At 41.0% G+C, this 26337-nt stretch overlaps 1 protein-coding gene across 1 annotated transcript in view; it reads right to left on the bottom strand.

Annotated features, from left to right (window-relative positions):
* The window catches only part of PGM5 (phosphoglucomutase 5), a 184566-nt gene that overhangs the window by 154621 nt on the left and 3608 nt on the right, over positions 1-26337 (bottom strand). The window contains exons 2-3 of the mRNA XM_045772609.2: positions 8651-8813; positions 2484-2630 (exon numbers count right to left, since the gene is read on the bottom strand). Coding sequence (XP_045628565.1) covers positions 2484-2630; positions 8651-8813 — 310 coding nt within the window. The remainder of the gene's footprint in view (positions 1-2483; positions 2631-8650; positions 8814-26337) is intronic.

Raw genomic sequence — 26337 nt, 5'->3', positions numbered from 1 at the left:
TTGTGCCCACCAAATCCAGGGTTAGATCTGGTAATGAAGTATCTATTCCTGAGTTTGTATGAAGTCTTTTGTGTGCCCAATCCAGTACTCATTTCAGGGTGAATGCCAGATACTTAGAAATCCTCATTAAACACAAGTATTCTTCAGTGTCTGGCACCACCCACTGACCAGGAATCCAAAACTAGTCTTTTCCAGTTATTTGACAGATACATATAATGGCATTGTAATAGTCATTACATTTTTTAAACTTGGCCACCAGCATATAATCAATACTAAGAAAGTGTTTTCCTAGAATAGTAAATATTTGACTCTTTAAGCACTAAAATTTGTCCATAAGCCCTGCTTTTAAATTCATAGTTAAATCCTGAAGCATATGTATGTTTTTTTCCCAATTTTTCAAATACGTGCTACTTTGGAATTTTGAAATACTTAAACCTGCACTAAAGATGTTACCAATCCACCTTTAATAATTTTCAGTAAATCCAGGTATATTTAATGGATGGAATTTTAATATGTTACATGAAACAATCCCTTCATCTGGTCAAATACACATCTAAAGATATTTTCCTTGCACTTAAATCAATGTGGTATGTGTGCCCATTCAAATATAATGTAATTATTTTTTGATGAACACAAATGATTTTTAATCTTTTGGCCTGAGAGGGATATTAATTTATACAATAAATTAAGAATTAATCCATATGAAATGTATACCTAAAAATGGTTAAAATGGTAAACTTTATGTTATGTATATTGACCATAATTTTAAAAATTAATCTATGAAATAAAAATTATATCCTAGATACATTAGAAGTCTTACTCTACAATGTAGGATAATATTTTTGGCAATTTCATTCTGATTCCTTAATTCTTGAGCCACTTGCCTAAATATACTTGGTATTCATAGCCGATAACACATAGTAAACAGAAATGTAAAAAAACAAGGAAGCAAGTAGAATTCAGTAAAAATTAAAAGTTCACATCAAATAGTTCAGGCTCTTGACCCCTTAAGGTGAAATGTCAAGGAATGGTGTGTTTCCAAGTAACTCAAGCTTTGCTCAACATTTAAAAGAGCAAGAACACAGCACATAAATGAGCCCAAATGATTACCTCCAAATTCTTCTTGGGAGCCAGGGAATTCTTCTACCCACCTCCTGGTATCTACAGCATTTTAGAAAACGCATCAAACTAGCAATATGGCTGCAGAAATGGCCTGAATCTGAGCTCACCAAAGATGTGGGTCTCTTAGACAAGTATAAAAATTGTGAAGATATCAAAAGTAAATAAATCATTCATAACTTCGTCCTGATGGTAATGCCTGATTTTTCCCAGTCATCTTACTGTACAGTTTTTCCAAACATAGGTAAACAAGCATATTTAAATCAATTTGTTTCATATAATATAATCCCGTTTATAGTTGTGAAACCAGTGTGTGTGCATGTGTGTGCATGTTTCCAGCTAGATTAATAAAAGGAGGCACCACTGTTTCCAGTATCACATGGCTTCCGATTAATTTCTGCTGGTTAGCTAAGCAAGCAATTGACTCAAAATCCTTCAAGAAAAAGGTAGTAGTGTTGGCTTAACAGTGTGACCCCTCAATGTCCCTTTCAAGCTCTTCCCTGCCTGTCCCTCAAATGCCATGTGGCTGCGAGCCTGGTATTCAATCTTTTTAGCTAAATTAATTTACTTGTCAAATAAGGATAACATCTTAACATAGACTGTATTTAAGTTTATAGGGGACTAAAGAAGTAAAAAGTTGGTTTATGGCTAATTGTATACGTTCTAGGAAAAAGCAAAAGGATAAAAGAGAGGGGGAAATAATATGCATATACATGATGTTAGTGATGTTATGTTGTTCAATATTAATCTGTAAAATGAAAGGTTATAATCTGAGTACTTCAGAAGTTTCAGTCACTCTATAGTATAGGATATTTGGGGCAATTTCATTCTGTTCTTTGCCTCAATCCATTTGGTACTTACTGAGTTCCTTTGTAAAATCTCCTCACATAGTGCTTGGTAAAGAATAGGTGATCCTTTGCGCATTGAATCAAGTTGACCAGCATGGTTCTGGCTTGGAAAAAAATTGCCTACCTTCCATGGGAATTTTTAATAACCCCATTACCTTGTTGGCTCTCTTCTTAACTGCATAAAATATTCCAGCATCTTCACTGTAATTGATTAGAAAAGTGAAGACGTGTTTTGGCAATTCACGTCCTATTCTTGGAACGCCATAGGGAGTCAGCTATGACATTTTTCCAATGTTGAAAGTGATCTAGAGTTTGGGAAGTCATTTTTGGAAGTTGCCAGTTCTGAGTATCTTGGCTGCTCTCACTTTCCTGTGCACCACAGTCATATTACATCTGTTTGTCAAGTCACTCCCAAAATAGATAATCCAATCACTTCAGTGTGCACCCTCCGCTGGGGAAAGCAGAGTCACCTCCACCCGTGGAGTTATTCTGACTCTTCAAAATATAATCTATTACCTCTAAATGGCTTGAATTTGTTCTCCAGGTCAAATTCTTGTCTTCCAAGCCGAGATAGGTCGATCCGAAGATCAGGGCATATGGCATATTCCTCAATTGTTTTGCTGATCTGATAGATTTTGTCTGAGACCACATCTGGTGCAGGACCTACATTTGAAAATATCACACCACCAAAAATAAATTTTTTTAAGTGTCTGCAACTTCAATCAGAGGAATGTTACCTCCTCTACCACCAAGCAAAAGAAAAAGATTCATTTGTTCTCCAAACAATGGACAATAGTTCACAGTTCAATTAACGTCCATATTCCTTGTGTTGTGTTCATCCATGATGGAGGAAATTTGGTCAGCCTCACCTGTTCTGTGTAGGCTAATAACCCATATGTTTGTTTGTCTGAATCCACTTCTGAGCAATGATACATCTTCCCTAAAAATAGTTTCACACCTGCCAGGGAGACCCGGTTATGTAATCAGCTTTTTTCAGGATATGAGACACCAACAGGATATGCACTTGACAGAAGTGAGGGATTCCAGATTGAAACTGCAGCCTCCCAAGTGCACCTAGAGAAAGAAAATATGACTTCTACTTCCAGGTCTGCTGCCTTGTTAACTGTTTTCCCCAACTCGTGCTCTCTAGTGTCTTCCAAGTTTTTGAAATGAGGTTTAACCAAAAATATTTCATGTGTTTTCTCACAAGGTCAAGGGGACAATTAAGCTGTGAGAGACTTTAAATGAACACGAAATCAAAAGTTGTCCTCCTTTCAGTTTTCTTTTTAATTTTCGTATCTGACTCCAAGTCACTTTAGATTTTTTGCAACAACTTTGGGAATCAAATGAGTACATTGAAAGATCTGAAATATCAATGATAGACAATAGATAGGTTTTGTGTGAATTATACTTGCCAACTCTATTGTAACTTTCAACTGAAAAGAAATCAAGAAATAATTTCTTTTCTATCCCAATCCTTTAAGCTACACACTGTCCAATACAAGAGCCACTAATGATATGCAGCTATTGAGCCCTTGAAATGTGGCTAGTGAAATTGATGTGTGCTGTGACTGTAAAATACATATCAAATTTTGAACAGTTCATAGAAAAAAAATGTAATAGATTGCATTTAACTTTTATAGTAACAAGCCGAAATAATATTTTCAGTATACTCAGTTTAAAAATGCAATGTTCATTTCACCTTTTTTTTTTACTTTTTTTAGGTAGCTACTACTAAGTTTAAAATCATCTCTGACTCATAATATATCTCTATTAGACAGTGCTGCCTTAAAGCATAGCACTGTTTTTGCCTCCCAATATATGCTCGTTGAATGTATAAAAAGGAATAGCACCCAAAGACATCAAATTGTACACATTAACTATGTGCAGATTTTTTTGGTCAACCAATTACATCTCAAGGAAGCTGTTTTAAAAATAAAGGAATGGCAATAGCCCCATTCTAGTGCATGGGAAAGAAGCCTAGTAGATTTTACCCATATTTCCTTGTCCTTTAAGAAAAGTAAAGACTGCAAAGAAAACAAAAACAGAAACAAAAACATGGCCCTCTTCCTCCATGCCTCACCATTTTTTTATCCTTTTGCAAAACGTAAAACAGTAAATAGTCTTGTTCAGTCTTTGCTTTTTTTATGCTTGTCCGATGAGAAAATGCAAGAATATCTCCCTGCTCCCGCAGCTGCCACACTGTATTCTTTGGCTGTGTCCCTCACTTTTAAAAAGTCTGATTTAATGACAAAGCACACTGGTCTCCAAAAGTAAAACAACTTCTCGCATGTTCGTTTTCTATGATGCCACTCAACCACCCGTGTTGTTAACCTCACAGTTCACCAACAACCTCTGCTTCCATCGACAACTTCCAAGTTCCTTGACATCTTCCACTCTGATGAATTTCCTCTTCATTTTAGTCAGTGGCTGGTAGAGTCATATCTTAAGTATTATTGTCTCTTGAAATTCTTTCCAAAACATCAAATTGGCATGTCCTCAACTCACAAATTCCTTATCAGCCAGCTACCCTACTCCATACCTCTGCCAATCTGCTCTTTCCTAGACTGGTGCTCATCATCACTTGATTAATCCCAGGCTATCAGTCCATTCTAGTTTCACTGCTCTCTAATCCCAGGCAGGACCCTAAGGTCCACCATTTAAGCCATGCCTTTGTTAGCATAGTAATATGAGCCCACATTTATTGAAACTTACATAGACCATCTTTCACACTTCATGTGGAATTCAGCACTGACAAAAAGCAGATGAAGTAGGAGTTATTATGATCCTCATTTTCCCAATGGGGAAACTGAAATTTGAAGAGGTAGAGATCTTTAACCAAAGTCCCATCACTGGTAATAGACAGAGGCTGGATTTTGAATCCTAATAGTCCGATGTCAGCTCAGACACCCGTAACAAGTACAAGCCTTCCATGCCTCCACAGCCATTCCCCAACCCTGGGACATTACCATCAACTGCCCCCACGGCTGCGATTTCCAGACTCCCACGTATTGCCGGACATAGTCAAAAATTACACCAATTGGATCCCCCTAATAATGAGGCTCCTTAGCTTTACGACTTCTTATGCATGAATAGTCAACACGTTTCCCATCCCAAGTCCTTTCTCTCCTTGTCCCATTATCTTAGCGGGCAATCTTTCTTCTTACTTTCTTTTTGAACAGGTATAGCAACTATTACCCCAAACTTCCATTCTGCACCCCTCAGAGTTGCTTCTTTCCCCATCCTTCCTTCCTATTCAGAAGTGCTGCCCTCTTCCCAGAATTTTGGCTCTAATTGAGCTCCACAGCCTACTAATTCTGTGACACTGGTCAAGCCTTTTAAACCCTTTTATTTCTCAGTGACTTCATCGGGTTGTTAAAAGGATTAAATGAAATAATGTATATAAAGTTCTGAATACGGTGCCCAGCACATCATAAGATTCTAAAAAATCTAGTATCTTTATTACGGGTTCCATTTCCCCTCTAGCGTCTTCCCCTCTAGTTAAAAACATGCTCAGAATGGTCCTGTCCTCTAAATCCACTTTAAAAGCAACATAGTTCCCAATGTTCCTATTTCCCTGGATGTGCCTACTAATTCTATAGACACTTAACCTTTTATTTCTTTTTAAGATTTATTCATTTATCTGAGAGAGAGAGAGCGATCCTATGCGAGAGTAGGGGAGGGGCAGAGGAAGGGAGAAGCAGATTCCCCACTGAGCGCAGAGCCCCACAAGGGGCTCAACACCGCTAGATTCCAGGATCCTGATATCATGAGCTGAGCCAAAATCAAGAGTCAGACGTCCAACCAACTGAACTACCCAGGTACCCCAAGACACTCAGCCTTTTAATTCATTCCATAAAATGTATCTATATGACACATAATGAAAAGAGACAAATGCCTCTTCAAGGAAAGAAATTACGGTGAAATTTATTCTACTTTGAGTAGAAAGAAACCAAATGAATCTTTCTGTGCCATGAGGAATGTTAGCTTCATTAATGATGCCAAGACATGCAAATATGAAGAATTAAGCATAAGAGAAGGACTTTCAATACAGTTTAAAGCCAAATGATAAATTCAATCCCTTTCCTCTATGGTTGAATAGGTCTCATCTCCTCCCGTAATTTAGTCTACAAAATGGGTGTTTAAATAATATCTTTTCCCTTTATGCCTCACAGGATATCAAAGCGATGACTGAGATGTTCTTATAAGATATGAGATCAAATATAAATTCCAAATGCTTACTTGAAATCCGTTGTTTAGTTTGGCAACTTTTATGTCACATTTCTCTACAATTGCCATTTTCTGAGCCCGTTCAATTTCCTGTATTAACAGCATATAGAATATCTAAATATTGCCTATTTTTTCCTGAAATCCTCAGTAGCTGCTGCAAGACTAGATGTGGGTCCTAGGTGTGCTTTTTAATGAAGCAAAACTTCTCTAAGTATAGGACACTTCATAAGGTGTTTTTTTTTTTTAAACACTGGATGTGAGTGAAGCTCATTTGTTTGGGTAATGTCCAAAATGGCTGCAAGGAGGGGGAAATAATGAATATTCTGGCCCAGGCCAAAAATAATTCATAAAGGTAACTATTGTTGGTTAAAATTAGGCTACCCACGTATAAATGCAGACTCAGTGTTCTAGATTAAGAGACTTAACAACCAAATGCAGTGCATAGTTCTCAGATGAATCCTGGTTTGAATAGAACAGCTATAAATAACATTTTGGAGACAACTGGAGAAATTTGAATATAGATTAGGCTTTAGATGATATTAGAGAATTGGTGTTATTTTTGTTAGGTGTGATAATGTAGTTATGTCGGAATATGTCTTTCTTTTAAGAGATGTATTCAGAAATATTTAGGTGTAAAATGTCTTCATGCTGTAATTTACCTTAAAATTATTTAGGGAAAAAAAGTGCAAAATGGAAAAGCAAAGTAATGGACACAAGCTACCCATTTATTGTTCTCCTTAACTTTATATATGTTTAAAAATTTGTTTAATTCACCCCTATACACATATCCCACCCCACAAAGACCTACAAACTATACATTTCTGTAAATATAAGAAAAAGTGAAATAATTCTAAGCATTTCAGTGAGAGAAAGTCAACACTGTAGGGAAGAGAGCTGTCTACAAGTTATGCTAAAAAATAATTTGCCTGGCCTTGAGCAGCCATGTGAACTTGAGCAAATAACAGCCTCTTGGGGATTTGATTTCTTCATCTAGAAAAAGGACAGGAATGGTCTAAATGGCTTAGAGGGTCTGTTCCGGCTTTAAAATCCAGAGTCCTTCCATAACAGATAAGCATCCATTATTCAAACATTTCACTGTGCAAAGGAGGGCAGAGGACCAAGAGACCATGGGGGCTCAAGATCCCAGTAGGCCACTTCCTTGTCACACCACCTTAAGGGCTGGATGGTTAATTTATATGTCAACCTGACTGGGCCCAGATATTTGGTTAAACCTTATTCCCGTGTGTCTATAGGGCTGTTTCTGGATGAGATTAGTATCTGAATCAGTAGACTGAGTAAAGGAGACTGCCCTCCCCAATGTGGTGGCCTCATCCAACCCACTGAAAGCCTGGACAGAACAAGAGGCTGAGTGAGGGAGAATTCACTCTCTCTGCCTGGCTTCCAGCTGAGACACTGGTCCTCTCCTGCCTTTGAACCTGGACTCGGACTGGAACTTACACCATCAGATCTGCTATTTCTCAGGCCTTTGCACTCGGACCAGAACTCCACCATCAGCCCTCCTGGGTCTACAGGTCTCAGGACTTTTCAGCCTCTATAATCACATGAGCCAACTCCCTCTCTGGGCCCTGGAGTGGGCGAGGCTGCGTGCAGGCCCTTTAAGAGCCGTCCCTCAGTTCACCACAGCCCTAAGGGTCAAGGGCACAAGCCAGATGGTCTTCAAAGCCAGATGTTTTGGGGGCTCATCTCTCAGGTGCCAGTCTTAAAAGCTGGAGTACCCAACAGAGAGTACGAACCCTCCTTTCCTCAGAGAGAAGCTCAGGGTTTTGCACTCTCTCCAGATGGTGGATTACTCACCAGCAGTGAGATTTACGGTGAGGTTGTGTCCCAGCCTCTCCTACCCACTTTGAAATGATTTTCTTCTAGTTTGCCCTGTGTAAAGGGGCTGCCCTGTTAGTTTTTAGGGTTTTTTTCAGAGGAAACTGGTCTAAATATATCTGTAGATTCAGTGTGTCCATAAGAGGAGGTGAGTTCTGGGTACTTCCACATCACCATCTTGAACCAGACCCCAGCCAATTTGTTATAGTAAATCTCTGTATAGACTACTGTTCTGTTCCTCTGGAGAAACTTAATACAGCATCTCACTAGAACTTTCTGAGCCATTTCCCCTCCACCTTGCTTGTCTACCTTCAGAGGGTCATTGTAAGACTACGAGAGCTGGGGCACATGGGTGGCACAGTCAGTTAAGTGTCTGACTCTTGGTTTTGGCTCAGGTCTTTGATCTAGGGTCATGAGATTGAGGTCCACGTCAGGCTCCATGCTCCGCGTGAGTCTGCTCGAGATTCTCTCTCTCTCTCTCCCTTTGTCCCTCGTCCTGCTCTCACACGTGCTCTCTCTTTCTCTCTCTCTCAAATAAATATTTTTTAACAAATAAGAATATGACAATATAAAAGGATAGAAATCAGGATTATTACGGCATATTCTAAGCCACATACCTCCATTGGCAACATTGAACTTCACTCCAAACTCCCCCCCAGGTCCTCCAGGGCAATGGCTGGCTGTTAAGATGATTCCACCAGCTGCCTTGATCTTCCTGATAATGCAGGAAACAGCAGGTGTTGACAAGATGCCATTCTGTCCAATAATCAGTCGTCCAATCTAGATCAGCCAAAGAAAAAAATCAATCCACTTACAGGGGATCAGAAGCATTTCAGTGGGAAGTGCCCCTAGGCTCTGTTAACACACAGTAAATCACTTGACAAAAGGAAGTGAGTGGGCTTTGGGTTAGGGGGTGAAGGAGAGCTCTGGCATTGTCTCTCCTGCCCAGTATCTCCAACACCTCTGGGGCACCCACATCTAGTGGTCAATTATCAAACTGGATCTGCCTCATTGATTTTTAGTAGTTTGAAACATTCGCTTTTGATGACCAAAGGGTTAGCTTGAACTACACAAGACATTCTTAGTTTGTTACTGGCTTAGAAACTCTACACGTGAACATGCTAGAAATTATAAGAAAAAAGAAATGGAGTGCTTCTCTACTTCACCCCCCTCCTCTCTCTTCCTCAGCACAAGCTCATACAGGAGGGACCCGGCTTAGTATAGCCTTGTCATCAGCAGGTGTATTTAACTGCCCTCGGAATGACCCCTCTTACGAGGCAAGAATTTTATTTCTGCCACTGACAACACGTGCTGGGGACCCTGGAGAAACTATCCAGTCATACTAGGCAGGGATCTGAAGGTCATCCATGGGTGCGGCCAGAGTCTTTCTAGAGCTACAAAACTGACTTTTAAAAAAGAAAGCCACATAGCCCTGCAAAGTATTACTCAGTATGCTTTGTCTTAAAATAGAGACCAATGTCATCCAATCCACTGGTTCTCAAATGTTACGACAATTCAGAATCCTAATGAAGCCTTAAAATTACCAATACTCAGACTGCATCTCAGACTAATTATACTGGGGGTAGAATCAAGGTTTCATAGTCTTTAAAGCTCTACAGGTGATTTCAACATTCAGCCAAGCTTGGTGATCAAATCCCTTTGTTAAGAATCAGCAGCATGGGGGCGCCTGGGTGGCTCAGTCATTAAGCGTCTGCCTTCTGCTCAGGGCGTGATCCCAGGGTCCTGGGATCCAGCCCTGCATCGGGCTCCCTGCTCCGCTGGGAGCCTGCTTCTTCCTCTCCCACTCCCCCTGCTTGTGTTCCTTCTCTCAAAGGGCTGTCTCTCTCTCTGTCAAATAAATATATAAAATCTTTAAAAAAAAAAAAAAAAAAGAATCAGCAGCACGGGCATCACCTATGAGCCTGGCAGAAATGCAGAAGCTCAAGGTCCACTCAACACCCGCTGAGTAAGAATAAGTACGCACCTTAACACGATCCCCTTTCCCCCTTCCAGCTAATTCATTTGTCCATTAAAATTTGACAAGTACTGCTATAGCCCACAAGCCGAGGCAAACTCTAGCATCCAGCTCGACACCAAAATTACCGTGGCACCGACTAGAGCATTGCTAGAAGCAGGTCACTAACCAAACATGACAATGAGGGAAGAGACAGGAAAAAATGTACAAAGAGCAAACACAAGAGCTCCAAGAACAAAGCAGTCCCAGGATGATTTAGTATAGAAAGACCCACAACATTCCCAAAGTACATATTTTCAAGTGGAAGAGACAGATTATAAACAAATAAGCCTAATAATAATAATATTTACTAGTTAGATATGTATTAGGAAGGAAATCAGCAGAGTTCGATGAAAGAGAAGAATGGGGTGTCAATGTTAATAATAAAAATAAACATGGTAATAATAATAGTTAAGGGAGCTTGGATTTTATCTTATGTGCAATGGGAATTCATTGAAGAGCTTTAAGCCGTGGACGTGACCTGATATCATTTACATTTTAAAAGATCACAGAATGAGCGGTCCAAATGAACTTTTCAGAAAGCAAGTCATATCATGTCAGCAAAATACATCAATGACAAAACCAAAGTAAAGCCAAAGTCATCATCATATTCTATAAGGCCCCACACGACCTGATCCCCATTACCTGACATCTTCCACTTCCCTCCCTCCTCTGCTCCAGCCACACTGGCTGGTTTACTCTTCCTCGAACACATCAAGCATGATCAGGGCCTTTGCATTTGCTCTTTCCTCTGCTTTGGACACTCTTACCCAGATATTCATATGCCTTCCCCCCGCTATCCTTTGGGTTTCTGTCCCAATGTCAACTAATCAGAGATAGCACCATTGGCTGACCTATATAACACAGCACCCACACATCACTAATTTTCCTATTGTCCTCTCCTTCCTTTACCCTATTTTAATCTTCTGTATAACACATATTACCACCTAATATTTCCCATATTATTCGTTTATTTATTTCCCGGCTATACAGAAGCTCCAAGGGTTTTGTTTTATTCCCTGTTATATTTTGAGAACAATATATATTTTGAGAGCAAACCTAGCCTGTAGTAAGATCACAATAAATATGTTGAATTCATTCACTGAAAAAATGAATGAAAGGCTGCTGTGTGAGAAATGCATTAGAGTGACAAGAGCCGAAAGAGGAAGATCAGATGGAAGAATATTACAGAGGAGCCGAGTGTGGACAGTGTCTTGGACTAGGCTAGAGGCAGGAGAAATGAAGAGAAGGGATTCTATTTGAGCTTTTTTTTTGGAAGGAGAATGAAAAGAACACATAGTTAGAATGAAATATGGAAGAGAGGAACTCTGGCAGCCAGCCTTCAAGATGGCCCCCAATGATCCTTGCCTTCTGGCATTTGTGCCTCTGAATAAGTCCCACACTGAATAAGGCAGAACCGGCTGATTAGAACACTGTAGAACTGAGTGTGTGTAACTTCCAAGGTGAGGCCATAAATGACACTACTGCTTCTGCCTTGACATTTTGGATTGTTGACTCTGAGGGAGACCAGCCACTCTGTCATGAAGACACACAAGGAGCCATGTGTAGGCACCCAAAGGGAGAGGAATTGAGGCCTCCTACCAAGATCCAGCAGCAATTTGCCATCTTGCAATGGATCCTCTCACTGAGGAGCAACCTCCAGCAATTTGTGTGAGTGGGCCATCTTGCAATGGATCCTCCAGTCGTACCAAACGTTCACATAACAAAGCCCCCACCAACATGTGACTGTGACTTCATGAGAGTCCCCAAGTCAGAACAACCTCTCTCCTGTGAGTAAAATAAATATTCGTTGTCATGTTAGGCCATAAGTTTTGTCATAACTTCTTGCACAGCAATGAACAACTAATACAAAGGCAGTGAGGAAAAGAATCTACTCCCAGATTTCTACCTTTAAGAACTTAATGAATGATGGTGTCATTTATCAAGATGGGAAAGACATAGGACAATAATTACACTCATATTGTTATCCAGAGCCATAATAAATTATGTGCCAAATGCGCTTGTTAAAATTTATTTAGTCATTCAACTCATCTTAATGAGTATAACCAGGAAACAGGTGATATCCAAGACCCTGCAGATACAGTAATAAATAAGGTTTAGTCACTGTCCTCGAGGAATAAGTCTGTAGGTTCATGGATCTGAAAAGTATTTGTAACCTTTGTTCATATTTTTTCTGTCTCTCCCATTTTTAAGAATTGCTTGTAAAGGAACAATTTTTAAAAGGGGGAAGAGGGAGGCGCCTGGGTGGTTTAGTCAGTTAAGCATCTGACTTGGTTTCGGCTCAGGTCATGATTTCAGGGTCCTGGCTCGAGCCCCGCATCTGGTTTGACCCTCTCCCTCTGCTCCTCCTCTTCCTCTCTCTCTCTCTCTCTCTCTCTTGCTCCCTCTCTCTCTCTGGAATAAATAAATAAAATCTTAAAAAAAAAATAAAGGGGAAGAGGTATGTGTGTGTAGATAATTCCTACAGTGGTATTCATTAAAAGTGAAAAAGCAAAAACAACCTCCGTAAATAAGGAAGAATAAATAACGAAGGGCCTGTTAAATAAAGTGATGTACCAACTTACGGAATATTCCTCAGCCATTTTAAAGGACACTTAAGAAGATTGTGCACCTACGGCAGGCTTGGTTCGCAGTCCACAAAAAGCAATGGTCCCCTTCCACAGTGCAGACCTCTCACTGAGGAGCAACCTCCAGCCCCCAGCCAGGGGCTACATTTCCCAGACCACCTTGCATCTAGTGTGGCCACATGACTAATTTCACAACACATGATAAACAAACGTGAGAGTGGGGACAGAAGTGAGGCGTGTACCTTCTGGGGTAAGGATGGTAAGAAGCAGATCTGCCTCCTCTATGCTGTGTATTCCCCTTCCACAGACTCAGTACAGGTGAGCACCCGGCTCTAGGAGATGCAGGGTCAGAACATGGAAGCCAAGAGTCTTTGTTCACCAGCAATACCCACAGTGGACTATTATGTGAGTAACTTTCTACTGTTTTTAAAGGTAGTAAAAATGGTTTATTGTTAAAAAGGTTGATTTGCTAGCTAAATTGTGGAAGGAGCCGAGATGCCCTTCAACAGATGACTGGATTAAGAAGATGTGGTCCATATATACAATGGAATATTACTCAGCTGTCAAAAAGAACGATCTCTCAACATTTGCAGCAACATGGACGACACTGGAGGAGATAATACTAAGTGAAATAAGTCAAGCAGAGAAAGACAATTATCATATGGTTTCACTTATTTGTGGAACATAAGGAGAAGGAAGGGCCAAATGAAGGGGGGGAACAGAGGGGGAAATGAACTACAAGAGACTGTGGACTCTGGGAAACAAACTGAGGGCTTCAGAGGGGAGGAGGGTGGGGGATTGGGATAGGCTGGTGATGGGTAGTAAGGAGGGCACATATTGCATGGTGCACTGGGTGTTATATGCAAATAATGAATCATGCAACATTGCATCAAAAACTGGGGATGTACTATATGGTGACTAACATAAAATAATAAAAAATTATAATAAAAAAATAAAAAAATAAAAGGTTGATTTGCTATAACAAATTATATTTTCCTAAATGGTATAGAGGGAACATAGACAATGCTTGAACACTAAATCAAAAATTCAGAATACAAAATAACTTTTATGCTATGACAACAATGTAAAGTTAAGGGGCACCTGGGTGGCTCAGTTGGTTAAGCATCTGACTCTCGATTTCAGTTCAGGTGTTAATCTCAAGGTTGTGAGTTCAAACCCCATGTTGGGTTCCACACTGGACATGGAGCCTACTTTAAAAAAACACGCACACACTGTAAAGTTATATTCACTTTGGGGCCAAAACATGGAAAAAATACAGAAACTTATTTATTAAGTAGTAGAGATTATAGACCAACTTTTTATCTTAACTAAATTTCAATAATTTCTTTTTTGAGAAGGTAATACATATTCTATTTAAGAAGGTTAATGTGAGAAAATATACTTGAAGAAAATGTCAACCTTTAACATTTTGGTTATAATTGGAGGATTAACAGAAGATTAAATTCTAGTTATCTGGAAATTTTACCTATGCAGATGTGCTCATTAACCCACTACTACTAGAAAAATGAGGAAATGCTGAACACCGTATATAAATCTAATTGCGGGCCGTCTGAGGCATGATAAGGACAGGAGGAGATGCATGAGAGCAAGTGATAGAACTTCTAAAGTCGGACATGGAAAATCATCAAGACATTTGTATTCCCTGCAAAAGCTCACTAAAAGGGGACTTGGGCAGAGAATGATTTTAAGAGTCCAGTGCATAGGATGACCTATTCTGTGAATACCAATCAGCCTCCTTCTCCTGTAGCCACTCCTGTCGTTGTCCAATGGGCTCAGGAACAAAGTGGTCATGGTGGCAAGGAGGGAGGTTACACATGGACTCAGCAACATGGATTTCCTCTCCCCAAGGCCAGCCTGGCTACAGCTGCCACTGGGCACCCAACAGAGACCAAAACTGAGTCCCTAATACGGCACCGTTCCCGGGGTGATTAGCTAACCACCTGGTGTTAGGTTGATTACATTTGGACCACTTCCACCATGGAAGGGGAAGAACTTTGTTCTTCCTGAAGTGGACACGCAGAAGAGAAGATACACCCAGAAGAAGAAGCAGAGTGAAGACAGAGGCAGAGATCTGAGTAAAGTGGCCACAAGCAATGCCAAGGAGTATGGCAGCCACCACATCAGAAGCTAGAAAAGTCATGGAATGATTCTCCCTTAGAGCCCCCAGGGGAAAGGTGACCCTGCTGGATTTCAGACCGGCCTTCCTCTAGCAACTGATAAAAGAAATACAACCTTTGGAAACCCTGTTGTTTAAAGAAAGAGCACTCAATTTCAAAGTTAAAAGATCTAGATTGAGTCTTGCCTCTATCCGGGAGGACGGCAAATCACTTCACTTTTCTGAGGCTCCGTGTCTTCCTCTGCAAAGCTAAGAATCTTAAGATGAGATCCCATAAAGAAAAACCCTTTGTGTGGGGCGCCTGCGTGGCACAGTCGCTGGGCGTCTGCCTTCGGCTCAGGGTGTGATCCCGGCGTTATGGGATCGAGCCCCACATCAGGCTCCTCTGCTAGGAGCCTGCTTCTTCCTCTCCCACTCCCCCTGCTTGTGTTCCCTCTCTCACTGGCTGTCTCTGTCAAATAAACAAATAAAATCTTAAAAAAAAAAAAAAAAAGAGAGAGATCCATTGGGGAAAAAAAAAAGAAAAACGCTTTGTGAACTTAAGCATGACGTAAGTTACCATCACCCTCCTCAAACATTTTTTGTTATTTTTCTTTTTTAAAGACTTTATTTATTTGAGAGAGAACACGAACAAGGGGAGGGGCAGAGAGAGAGGGAGAAGCAGACTCCCCACTGAGCAGGGAGCCTGATGAAGGGCTCCATCCCGGGACCCCAGGATCATGACCTGAGCCAAAGGCAGACACTTAACCGACTGAGCCACCCAGGCGCCCCTCCTTCCTCAGACATTTAAAATTCATTTTTAAAAAAGATTTATTTAGGGGCGCCTGGGTGGCACAGCGCTTAAGCGTCTGCCTTCGGCCCAGGGCGTGATCCCAGCGTTAAGGGATCGAGCCCCACATCAGGCTCTTCTGCGGGGAGCCTGCTTCTTCCTCTCCCACTCCTCCTGCTTGTGTTTCCTCTCTCACTGGCTGTCTCTATCTCTGTCAAATAAATAAATAAATTAATTAATTAATTTTTTAAAAAGATTTATTTATTTTGAGAGAGAGGGAAAGGAGGAGAGAAAGAGCATGTGGGCAAGTGGGGGGTGGGGCAGAGGGAGAGCGAGAGAGAATCTCAAGCAAACTCCCCGCTGAGTGCAGATCCTGGCGCAGGGTTTGATCTCGGGACCCTGAGATCATGACCTGAGCTAAAATCAGGAGTCAGACACCTAAGTGCTTAACTCACTGAGCCACTCAGGTGCCCCTAAAATTCACTTTCAGACACGGGTTATCCCTTAAACTACCATTTCACTTTCCAAAAAAGTCCTAGAAATATCACCCTCCACCAATACAGCAGCCTGCTACCCTGTGAGGAGAAGATGGTCGACTTACATAATGAACGGTGCTTTTGTTTAGGGCATTGGAGCAGGTAGCATCTGACTTTAATTCCTGAGTGAAACCCAGACCACAACCTGGCAGGGGGAGGGGGTCCACGTCAAGGCATCCTGCGGCTCCCACAGGGGGCCCTGGGGGAACCGCCGCTCCCATTCCCATGCGGTCTGGCTTTGGCTGGAGGAAGGGGAACCAGCCTGGGCTTCACCACCACTGAGGAACATGTCCTTCCATCCTCCCTTGCAAAAAGGTGTGAGGTGGCCCTCAGTGCACTGTCACGTACACACACAATAGGCAGCACACACGTATGGATCCCAGGACCCACAGGTAGCCACGTGAACATCATCACACAGGTGCCCGCACCCCTACCTGAGGCACGTGCTTTCCCAGGCACACAGATACACAGACAGACACAGCTTGAGCTTTTCCTAGCTAGGCAGGACTTCCAAAGGCTCGGGAAAGAGAGGCCATAGCAGGGGCCAGCATGCATTTCCCAGGGGCCGTTACTTAATCATCTCTCTGTGTCTAGTCTCCTAAATTGATGTTGGTACCTCCCACCGACACTTCAACCTCACCTGGCCTGCATCAGTACTGCTCCACCCCTGAATGGGCACAGCAGGTGCCAAGGGAATCAGTGTGCCCCTCCACATGCCATGGACCAGTGTCCTGAAAAGAGAACATTTATCTCATAAAGCTTTCTCCCAGCCCAGTCATTTCTTTATACTAGGTGCTGTATACAGCTCATTTTTAAAATAATTTTCTTTCTCAGGGTACCTGGGTGGCTCAGTGAGTTAAGCATCTGAGTTTTGATTTCTGCTCAGGTCATGATCTCAGGGTCGTGGGATCGAACCCTGCATCAGGCTCTGCGCTCAGTGGGGAGTCTGCTTGAGATGCTCTCTCTCCCTCTGCCTCTCCTTCTCCCCCTCCTCTCAAAATAAATAAATAAATCTTTAAAAAATAATAATTTTCTTTCTCATGGCTCCCTCTTTTCAGAGCACTAATAAACTACTCTTTTAAATTAGATTTAGCAATGAGTTCAGTTTCTAAGTAGCTCAAAGTCCTAGAGAGCAGTGATGGGCAGTTGACACCCGCAGGCTAGGATCTCAGAGTAGAGGGAGATTTTTTACTCCAAATGAGTTTCTCCAAGGAACATAATAACACTAACGAACGCAGGATTGTTTTCCTGTGTAAACTCCCTTAAATAGGACCCCCCGCCATGACTTCCTTTTAGCTTTATATAAGTCATTTAAAAAAAAAAAAGAGTCCCAAAGAGAGACAAGAAAAAGTAAGCATGACATTCCCCAATACCCTCCACTCACTGTGTCATATCCCTGTCATTCCCAACGTGAATCAGAGAGTGAAGAGAGCAATAAACAGAAGCTTCCTTGATGGTTCCCAGAGTGTTGTGCGGGACCACACAGCCACCACCACAGCCCATCTCTAAAGTGCACAGAAAGCCATATACACAAAGATGCCTGTTTCCTGTCTTTGCAGTTAAACCAAAACCAAAACCCACGAAGCAAGCCCCAAGCCAAGCCGCCATGATGGCAGGCCTCCGGTCTCTCAGCCCCAGCTGTCAGAGAGGCGTGCCAGCCTTTGTGCAGTGCTGCACATGAGTAAGCCGGAGATGGCTAAGTGGAATTTTGAGAAATAACAAACTCAAGACATGGATGTGGTTATCCAAACATCAAGGGACTTCTCCATTTGCACATGGATAATGATGCAGTTATATGCTTTGTTACATGGAGACCAGATGGGAGCAACTGAGCCCATCCTCAGCTTCCTGTCCCCCTGGAAGTCTTTACACCCACACTTCAGGGCTGGAAGGAGAGATGAGAAACCACTGGAATCAAACCAAGATGGATTTCACATTCGGTCCTTAACGTCTAAACAGGTGCAGAAAAGTCATGGGCACCCAGAAGTTTGACCCAAGCTCTATTCCTCCACCAGCTCACCAATTCTGGAGATTTCATTGAGAATCAGGCAATCTAGCTTTCCTCAGGTGCAGAATTGGGGTGGTGGCATTAGAATTTATATCCCTCCTGGTAATTAGGCAATTCAGCACTTGGAAAATACTGAAATCTTTGCCTTGCGGTATAGGACTTGGATCACTGAAATAAGAAAGGGCCTGTCTGCTGCTATTTTATGAGGTGCTCAACCCAACTGAAGACCCGGAGAGGGACCACTGGATCTACTGGGTCAAGAAGGCAGAGTTGAGGGGCGCCTGGGTGGCTCAGTCGTTAAGTGTCTGCCTTCGGCTCAGGGTGTGATCCCGGGGTCCTGGGATCGAGCCCCACATCAGGCTCCTCTGCTGGGAGCCTGCTTCTTCCTCTCCCACTCCCCCTACTTGTGTTCCCTCTCTCACTGGCTGTCTCTATCTCTGTCAAATAAATACAATCCTTAAAAAAAAAAAATAATTTTATATATATATATATATATATATATATATATATATATATATATATATATATATATATATATATAAAGAAGGCAGAGTTGACTACCCAGAGATAAGCTGGGATTTTTTTATCCAACGGACAAGTATATAAAAACTGCCCTTGCCTCCTACTGGCTATGTGACTTGGGACAAGATCCCTCTGTGTCTTGGTTCTGTTTCCTAAAAGATGTAAAGTGAGAGGAGGTAACTCAAGCAAGCTTCAGTTCAGTGTCTGCACCAAATAAAGACTCGAGGAGCTTCCCTTGCCTTCCTTCCTCTTCCACATGCCATTTCTTAATTCTTAAGTATGAATTCCTTAATTCATTGGAATCGAATGAATCTGTTGTTGTTTTGCTAACCTACAGTGGTTTTCTTTTTTTTTTAAGATTTTATTTATTTATTTGTCAGAGAGAGAGAGTAAGAGCTAGAGAGAGTGGCAGGCAGGGGAGAGGCAGCCTCCCTGCTGAGCAAGGAGCCCGATGGGGGACTCGAACCCACACCTTGAGATCATGACCTGAGCAGAACGCAGCCACTTAACCCAACTGAGCCAGCCAGACATCCCTGCGGTGGTTTTCTAATTACAGGTAGATTAGATAGATAGATAGATAGATAGATAGATAGATAGATAGATAGAACATACATATATGTTCCTTTTTTGGACATTTAGGAAGGACACATAAGAAAAAAATAAGAGTCATCTCTAAATCTAAAAATGAGCACTGTTCACATTATGTGTGTACCCTTTGTGTCTTGGTATCTCTGTTAATCTCTCTCTCTCTCTCTCTTTCATTTACATATTTCCATATTTTTACAAAAGGAATTGTTGTGTCATCTACATCTTTCACTTAATATACCCAGCCCTTCCCTGGTGTCTATGTTTCTGTGTCACTGAATATTCTCCCACAATATGATTTTAGTATATGTATAGTCTTCCAATATTTAAATGTACCACCATTTACTGACCAATATAAAAGTGCTTTTGCGGGCGCCCGGGGGGCACAGTTGGTTGAGCGGCCAACTTTTGGCTTCGGCTCAGGTCGTGATCTCAGGATCCTGGGATTGAGCCCCCTGCTGGCTCTGCGCTCAGCACAGTCTGCTTGAGAGTCTCTCTTCCTCCCCACCTCCCCCTCCCCTCCCGCATTTGTGCGCACGCATGCACGCGTGCTCGCTCTCTCTCCTGAAAATAAATTAATTTTTTTAAAAGTGTTCTTTTACCCAAAGTTTTTATATGTGAAACTAAAAACATGTTTGAAGACTAAACTCAGGCTATGAAATAAATTAAACTGAATGTAGCTTGACAACAATGAAATAGCAAACTAGTTGTAACATGCCTACATAAATACAATGTCTTCTTTCTTCTTTAACCACCAAGCCTGCTCACTGAGAAACTGCTGAAGTCCATGGTAAGGAGTGACAGGACCACAACCGTAACCTCATCTTGACCTGGAGCACTTCATTTTCAGATCTGTGCCTCTGACTTGTACCATCTGGTAGTAAATGCTATGCCAACCTGCTAACTTACTCGTGTTGTTGAGCTCACTGCAGAGAGCCGTTCTTGCAAGATAGATTCCCGCCTAGAACAGTATGATTTCTTCTACTTAATGTTTCTTACAATCGGTCCATCCAACTCCAGCCCAATTCTATTGATTATCATAGAAACACGGGTCATTGGGGAACATTTAGCCACCTCCTTCGGTTCTACGTAGTCTTCAAACATTTCTGACCTCTGCTCTCCTCTTGAAGACATCCAGGGAAGAAGATATATATTTGGGGGAGGGGGTATCCTGGTGCATATGCGCACATACATATGCTACTTGATAAACTTTCTAAATGCTTCCAAACACTTTCCATCTGGTACCTTTATAGGTAGACAAAAAAAAATTTTATACACACACACACATATATATAAACAAAGCTAATATATAACGAAAAACTCAGTATCTTTGACATCTTTACAGATAGAATATATATGTCTGTATATATACTTATATATATACACAGACTGCAATATATGTGTGTGTGTTGCCTACATACCCCCCCTGAAAAAACTCAGTCTCTATAGCCATGTGTTTTTTCCTGAGTAGTTGTCACAATCAGTTAAAATGCATTTATGTGTTTTTTTAAATAAATTCCACCAGACCCGTTTCTGCCTGGTTGGGAAACAATTACTGCCCATTTGCTAAGTGCCCCCATCCTCAGACTATGTCCCAGTGAACTAAAGACCTCTGGCAATCATAGATTTACAACTCAGCAAGATTAAACAATTTACTGTTATTTATGACAGCAGGGCTGGGTCTTCTGTATTATATTCCACATTAGCATCTGTCACTTTACATTTGGGAGATCCTGTCCAAAAAAAGCTTATGCCTCCCAACCAAACATTCGGCAAGGCTGCAGGAACAGGCACCCTGACAAACGTCCTGACAAAGTACTTTAATGCATGGCTAGCACCCGCAGCTGTGCATTTTCAGACGCCTCTGCAGATTAGCCTGGAGTCTCTTCGCCTCTGCTCGGTCTGTTCCTCTCAGTAATCTCTCACATGGCCCAGTCCATTAGGCTTGCAAATCCTCATGAAATGAGCAGATTAAGCTCTGGCTTCAGTGGGGGGGTCTGCATGAACACAGCTGGGGCCTCGGAAAGGTGGAAGGTGGAAAAGCATGGCGTTGACTCAGCTCATTCCTACCGGGAAATAATGTACAGACCCTGCAAAAAAGTCCTGGGAGTGAAAGGCAATGCCAGAGCAGCTGTTGCCACCTCAAGTACCGTGGCAGGGTGGGTGTGCGTGTGCGGGCATGCACACACACGAGGAGCAGGGATGGGGTGGCAACTTCAGCAGTCACCACCCAAGCCTTAGCCCACAGCATGGGAGCCGAAAGTCAACAGGAAGCCTGACAAAAGCAACTGTGATCACATCAACAGGCACCTTCTGATCAGTAAAGCTACGGAGACTGCAAAGCGCATATGCCCAGGTCCTCTTATTTTAGTCAGTGTATATCATGTAATAATTGTGTTATGAGAATAAATAATTGATAATAATCCTCCCAATGAACCTGGAAGATGTGGGGGCAAATGGTTTTACTTTCCCTATTTGTATAAATGAGGAGACAAACCCCAGAAAGCCACGTGACTTCTCCGCAGTCATACAAGTCGCAAACAGTAGTATCAGGATTCAAATCCAGACCTCCTTTTTTCTTTATTATTTTTTCCTGATGTGTTTAATCATCAGAGCAATGCATACACATGTATGAGTATGCAATAAAGACAAGTATATGGAGTAGAAAGAGAAAGGATTCTTCTTCTCCACCATACACATCCACATACCCCAGACATACTCACAGTTAGTTAACTGTTAACTGGAGTACGTTCTTCCAACCCTATTTTCTATGCCTACATTACTGATTTGTTTAATGTGGCCAGAGACCCAGATGACATTTTTAACTAAGCTGCGTTATTAAATCTTGTGATAAAGCATAATGGTATTTATTGAAAAGACAGACACACACCAGCAACATGATGTGTGAAACTTGCCCGAAGAATTTTCTATAAAACATTTGTTCTCTTTGAGGTCTTCGTGAACTCTGGAAGTTTGATAGTTTCTGTACAGACTTGAGGGATAGAAGTTGGAACCATATTCTTCTTAACCTACTAATTGTTTTGTTTCACTGAACAAACTATCATTCATATCTTTTTCATGTACTGTATGGATCCACTTCCTTTGTTTACGGGCTTTAATGCATCCGTGGTATGCTTGTGACATAAACTAGGTGCCTGTTCTCTGTCATTGAACATATAAACTGTTCCCGAGTTTTTCATTTGCAAATGCTGTCGCGAGTATTCTTGTACATAGACATTTCCACATGTGTATTAGGAAATTTACAGGATAGATTCCTAGATTAAGGGATTGGTGGATTATTGGACAAGTACTCCATTAATTTTGATACACGCTGCTCAACGGCCTGGCTGAAAGATTCTATCAGTTGAACTTCCATTAGCGTGACAATTTTCGAACAGTCACACCAACTCTGAGAACTTTAGATTTTTTTCAAATTGATGGATTGTTTTTGTTTGTATTTCTTCAGTTATTAATGAGGATGACCTCCTTTTCATATGTTTGTTGTTGTAGTTGACAATATTTCTTTTGAATTTTTTGAATTTTTTACTGATTTGGAAAAGCTTTTCATATAGTGTAGCTAGTAGCCGTTTGTTACAAACTCTGGTCTTCTGATTTCAACTTCTTTTCCCTTTCCATTAGAAAGCCTTAAATATAAAACTAGATACCCCTAGCTACAAAACAGGAGGAAAACAAAAGAAAGGTAATAATTAAATATTACGTTACAAAACACCTATACCTAGAGACTTGGAAAGGGAAAGAACAATTTCTGTGACTTGATACCGAGAAGAAGAATTTCTTTGAATTTCCTGAAAATTTTCTCTTCATACAGATACAAGCATCACTCCAAAATTGGACCGTCACTAAAAATGTAGGATATGAAAGATATTTAAAGATTCAGAAGACGTGGATTTTAACAAGTCTTGTGTATATTCTAGATATCCTGTTGCTCATAACTAATGAGAGTCAAGTCAGACGAAAAGACCTAAAGCTTTTCCTTTGGTTCCACAAGTATAAACATTAAAGGCATATTGGCCAAATCTTGAGTGTTTGCAATTAACTGTCAAAGCTGTAGGCTAACAAAGGACATTGAGTTTTCTACCTTCAATTTAAAAATCCCTGGGAAATTCAGTCCATTTTCCACCCCCTGCCTATTATTCTCAAATAATCCTGTTCAAATCCTATCCCAGTATTTGTTTACGTTACTCTTGTCTAACAGAAGAGTAGCCAGGGCCCAAATCATGAAGGTTAAAGTTAGTGAAGCCAATACCTATGCTTAGATTCCTCAAAAATAGGTTCCAACTTCTATTCCTCAAGTCTGTACAGAAACTATCAAACTTCCAGAGTTCACCAAGGGCTCAAAGAGAACAGATGTTTTATAGAAAATTCCTTGGGCAAGTTTCACACATAATGTTGCTGATGTGTGTCTGTCTTTTCAATAAACATCATTATGCTTTATCACAAGATTTAATAACACAGCTTAGTTAAAAATGTCATCTGGGTCTCTGGACACATTAAACAAAGCTTAAAATAACCCACCCCAGCAACTGGGAGGGCCCAGCTGTTCTTAAAACAGCTCCCATTCCTTTTCCTTCCTCATAAAAAAAAGTGAATGACGACTTGAGGCTAAAAGATTCAAGAATGAACTGACTGAACAGGGAGACAGATGGAACCAAGGGCACCCTAAAATTGACTATTGCTCATATAATGGATTTCCTGTTTCCACAATTCAGGGATGGGGATTTAGGAAGGGAAGCGAGAGAAAGTTATGACAAGCTTTTTAGGGCTTTCTTGTGTGTTACACACCTGCCCTTCCTAAAGTCTGGGCCATAGGAACTCATTCCATTCACCTATTCCATAGTGAACACCAGTAGAAAATACAGAAAAATCACCACCCAGTGCCTTTTCCCTTCGAGAGATAAGACCCAAAGCCAGCCAACCCCAGACTTCCAGATCCATCCCAGGAAAGAAGCCTTATGTGTTGAAACACAGGCTTCCCTCTCTTGCTTCCTTTTTCTTCCCTCCCTACGTCCCACACACCGCCATATTCCACTCTGCCTTCCTTCCAAATCTATGCTCCTCTTCTTTGGGACATCAAAATTTGTTCCCCAGATAGCTCTAGTAAATGTCAAGGCAAGCGCATTCCCATTCTTTGGAACAACCACCTTTGCACGGCCCATTGGAATCAAACACGACTGGTACAAACACCCACCTGGGAGGCACACCCAAGTCCCTTGCTGACCCAGCCTTCTTCATACCATTGCATGTCAACCTCCACCTCTAAAAGATTTCACAAGGCATTGAGAAGTTCTTGGAAGCTGAACTCATTCTGTAAGCCGAACTGTATGCTAATATGATTATTACCATTGCTGATCACCATGTGGCCAGCATAGTGTGCAGCTAATCAACAAATGGATTTTCTCTTGGCTAAAACTTGCAACAGAGCTATAAGTTGTTTTATTCAATATGGGCAAATTGTTATTTCAGGAGATATAGTCAGTGGACCATAATAATATTCTCTTACATTTCTTAAAGCTATGGATGTTACATAACACTTTCATTTGATTCCCAGGATAACTCAGCCATGCTGTCATACCCAATTTATAGATGGGGAAACAAGTGGTTTCCAGGTATTTCAAGAGGCTAAAGCATTTGCTCTGCAACATGTATGGCAGAGATAGGAAAAGAAAGTGAGCCTTCCAGCTGCTGATATAGCGCTTTTTCTACCAGACCTCAATTGTCTACCAGGCTCAAGTCAAAACAGAGTGTGGTTATCACATGAAGAAATCTGGTTTGGGGTTTGCCAAATATGCATTTGTAGTGTTTGGTGACCTACCTTTATTTACCTTATAGTCGCTCTTGGTTGTAACAGTTTCGATCCATTAAAAAAAAAGTGTACATTTTAAGTGCTGAATTATAGAGCTGTGCTATCTAATATGGTAGCTATTAATCACTCGCAGCTACTTAAACTTAAACTTTAATTAATTAAAATTAAATAAAATAGAAGATTCAGTTCTTCAGTCATACTGTGTACATTTCAAGTGTTTGAGAATCACATGTGGCTAGTGGCTAGGGTAGATTACAGAACCTTTCCATCATCTCAAAGAGTTCTAAAAGTTCTACTGGACAGGGATGATACACAGTGTCATCTCCAGAGACAGAAGACTTTAGAAAAAGTCAGAAACATCTTCAGGCAGACACAGTGCTGCCATCTGTCCAATATTAAAGGTATTTTAGGACCAAAAAAAAAAAAAAGAAAAGAAAAAAAAAAAAGATTAGAACAAAGATGAGAAACAGAGAGATGCCCTTAGTCTCAGATGGATCCACCCAGAAAAAAGGCAAAGGGACTTATTCATAATGTAGCCATTATTTACATTTAGCTCTTGAAATCTTTACGAGATTAAAATAAATTGATATCTAGAGGATCTAAATCCTTGAAGAGTATCTGAAGCAGAGGGAAAAAGAAATAGGATAAAAAGTCACTTAGTTACAAACTAAGTTTAAATTAGTAACAAGCTAAGTTTTTCAATTCATTTAAATGATGCTATTTACTCTCATACTTAGTAGTTCTTTTTCTGTTGTGCTACATGGCATGACAGTCTGTACCTTTAAAAGAGAATTAAAATACTTCTGGGGACTTTTTAGGTAAGTTCACACAGCCACATAAAAATTACAAAAACAGGTAAGAAACATCTTCTCACTTATTTACAAATCCACTCAAATGGATTATATAAAAGTTTAAGAGTTCACAGTGATACTCAAAAGAGCAAAAGCAAAGCCAAACAAATTCATGTGCCAACAGGGGAAGTGGCTATTTCACCAAATCCTGACTCTGAAAATTTATAACTTAAAAAGAGAGAGAAATAAATATATATTCTGCTTTTCCAGAAAGAACTATATTATGGGATAGCTCAATAGTGAGGAAAACACCCAGTTTCTAGAAAAATGCTAGCTGAAGCATGTAGATGGAATTAGAAAATTCAAAAATCATTTTGAAACCCCTAACGAAATAATCCACTCAATCCAGGATTTCTAATGGATGCTAAAACAACTGAGTACTGGATATTCACATGGTATAAACCTCACCCCACAGGCTACTGGCCAGGTCCGAGGGAGAAAATACTGGAAGACAGAGGCAGAAGACAGAG

This window comes from Ursus americanus, chromosome 34, assembly GCF_024610735.1.
Source record: "Ursus americanus isolate L20-20 chromosome 34, mUrsAme1.1.p, whole genome shotgun sequence".
Classification (NCBI taxonomy): Eukaryota; Metazoa; Chordata; class Mammalia; order Carnivora; family Ursidae; genus Ursus; species Ursus americanus.
Note: the sequence above shows the minus strand (reverse complement) of the source record. Positions and strands in the feature narration are given on the sequence as shown.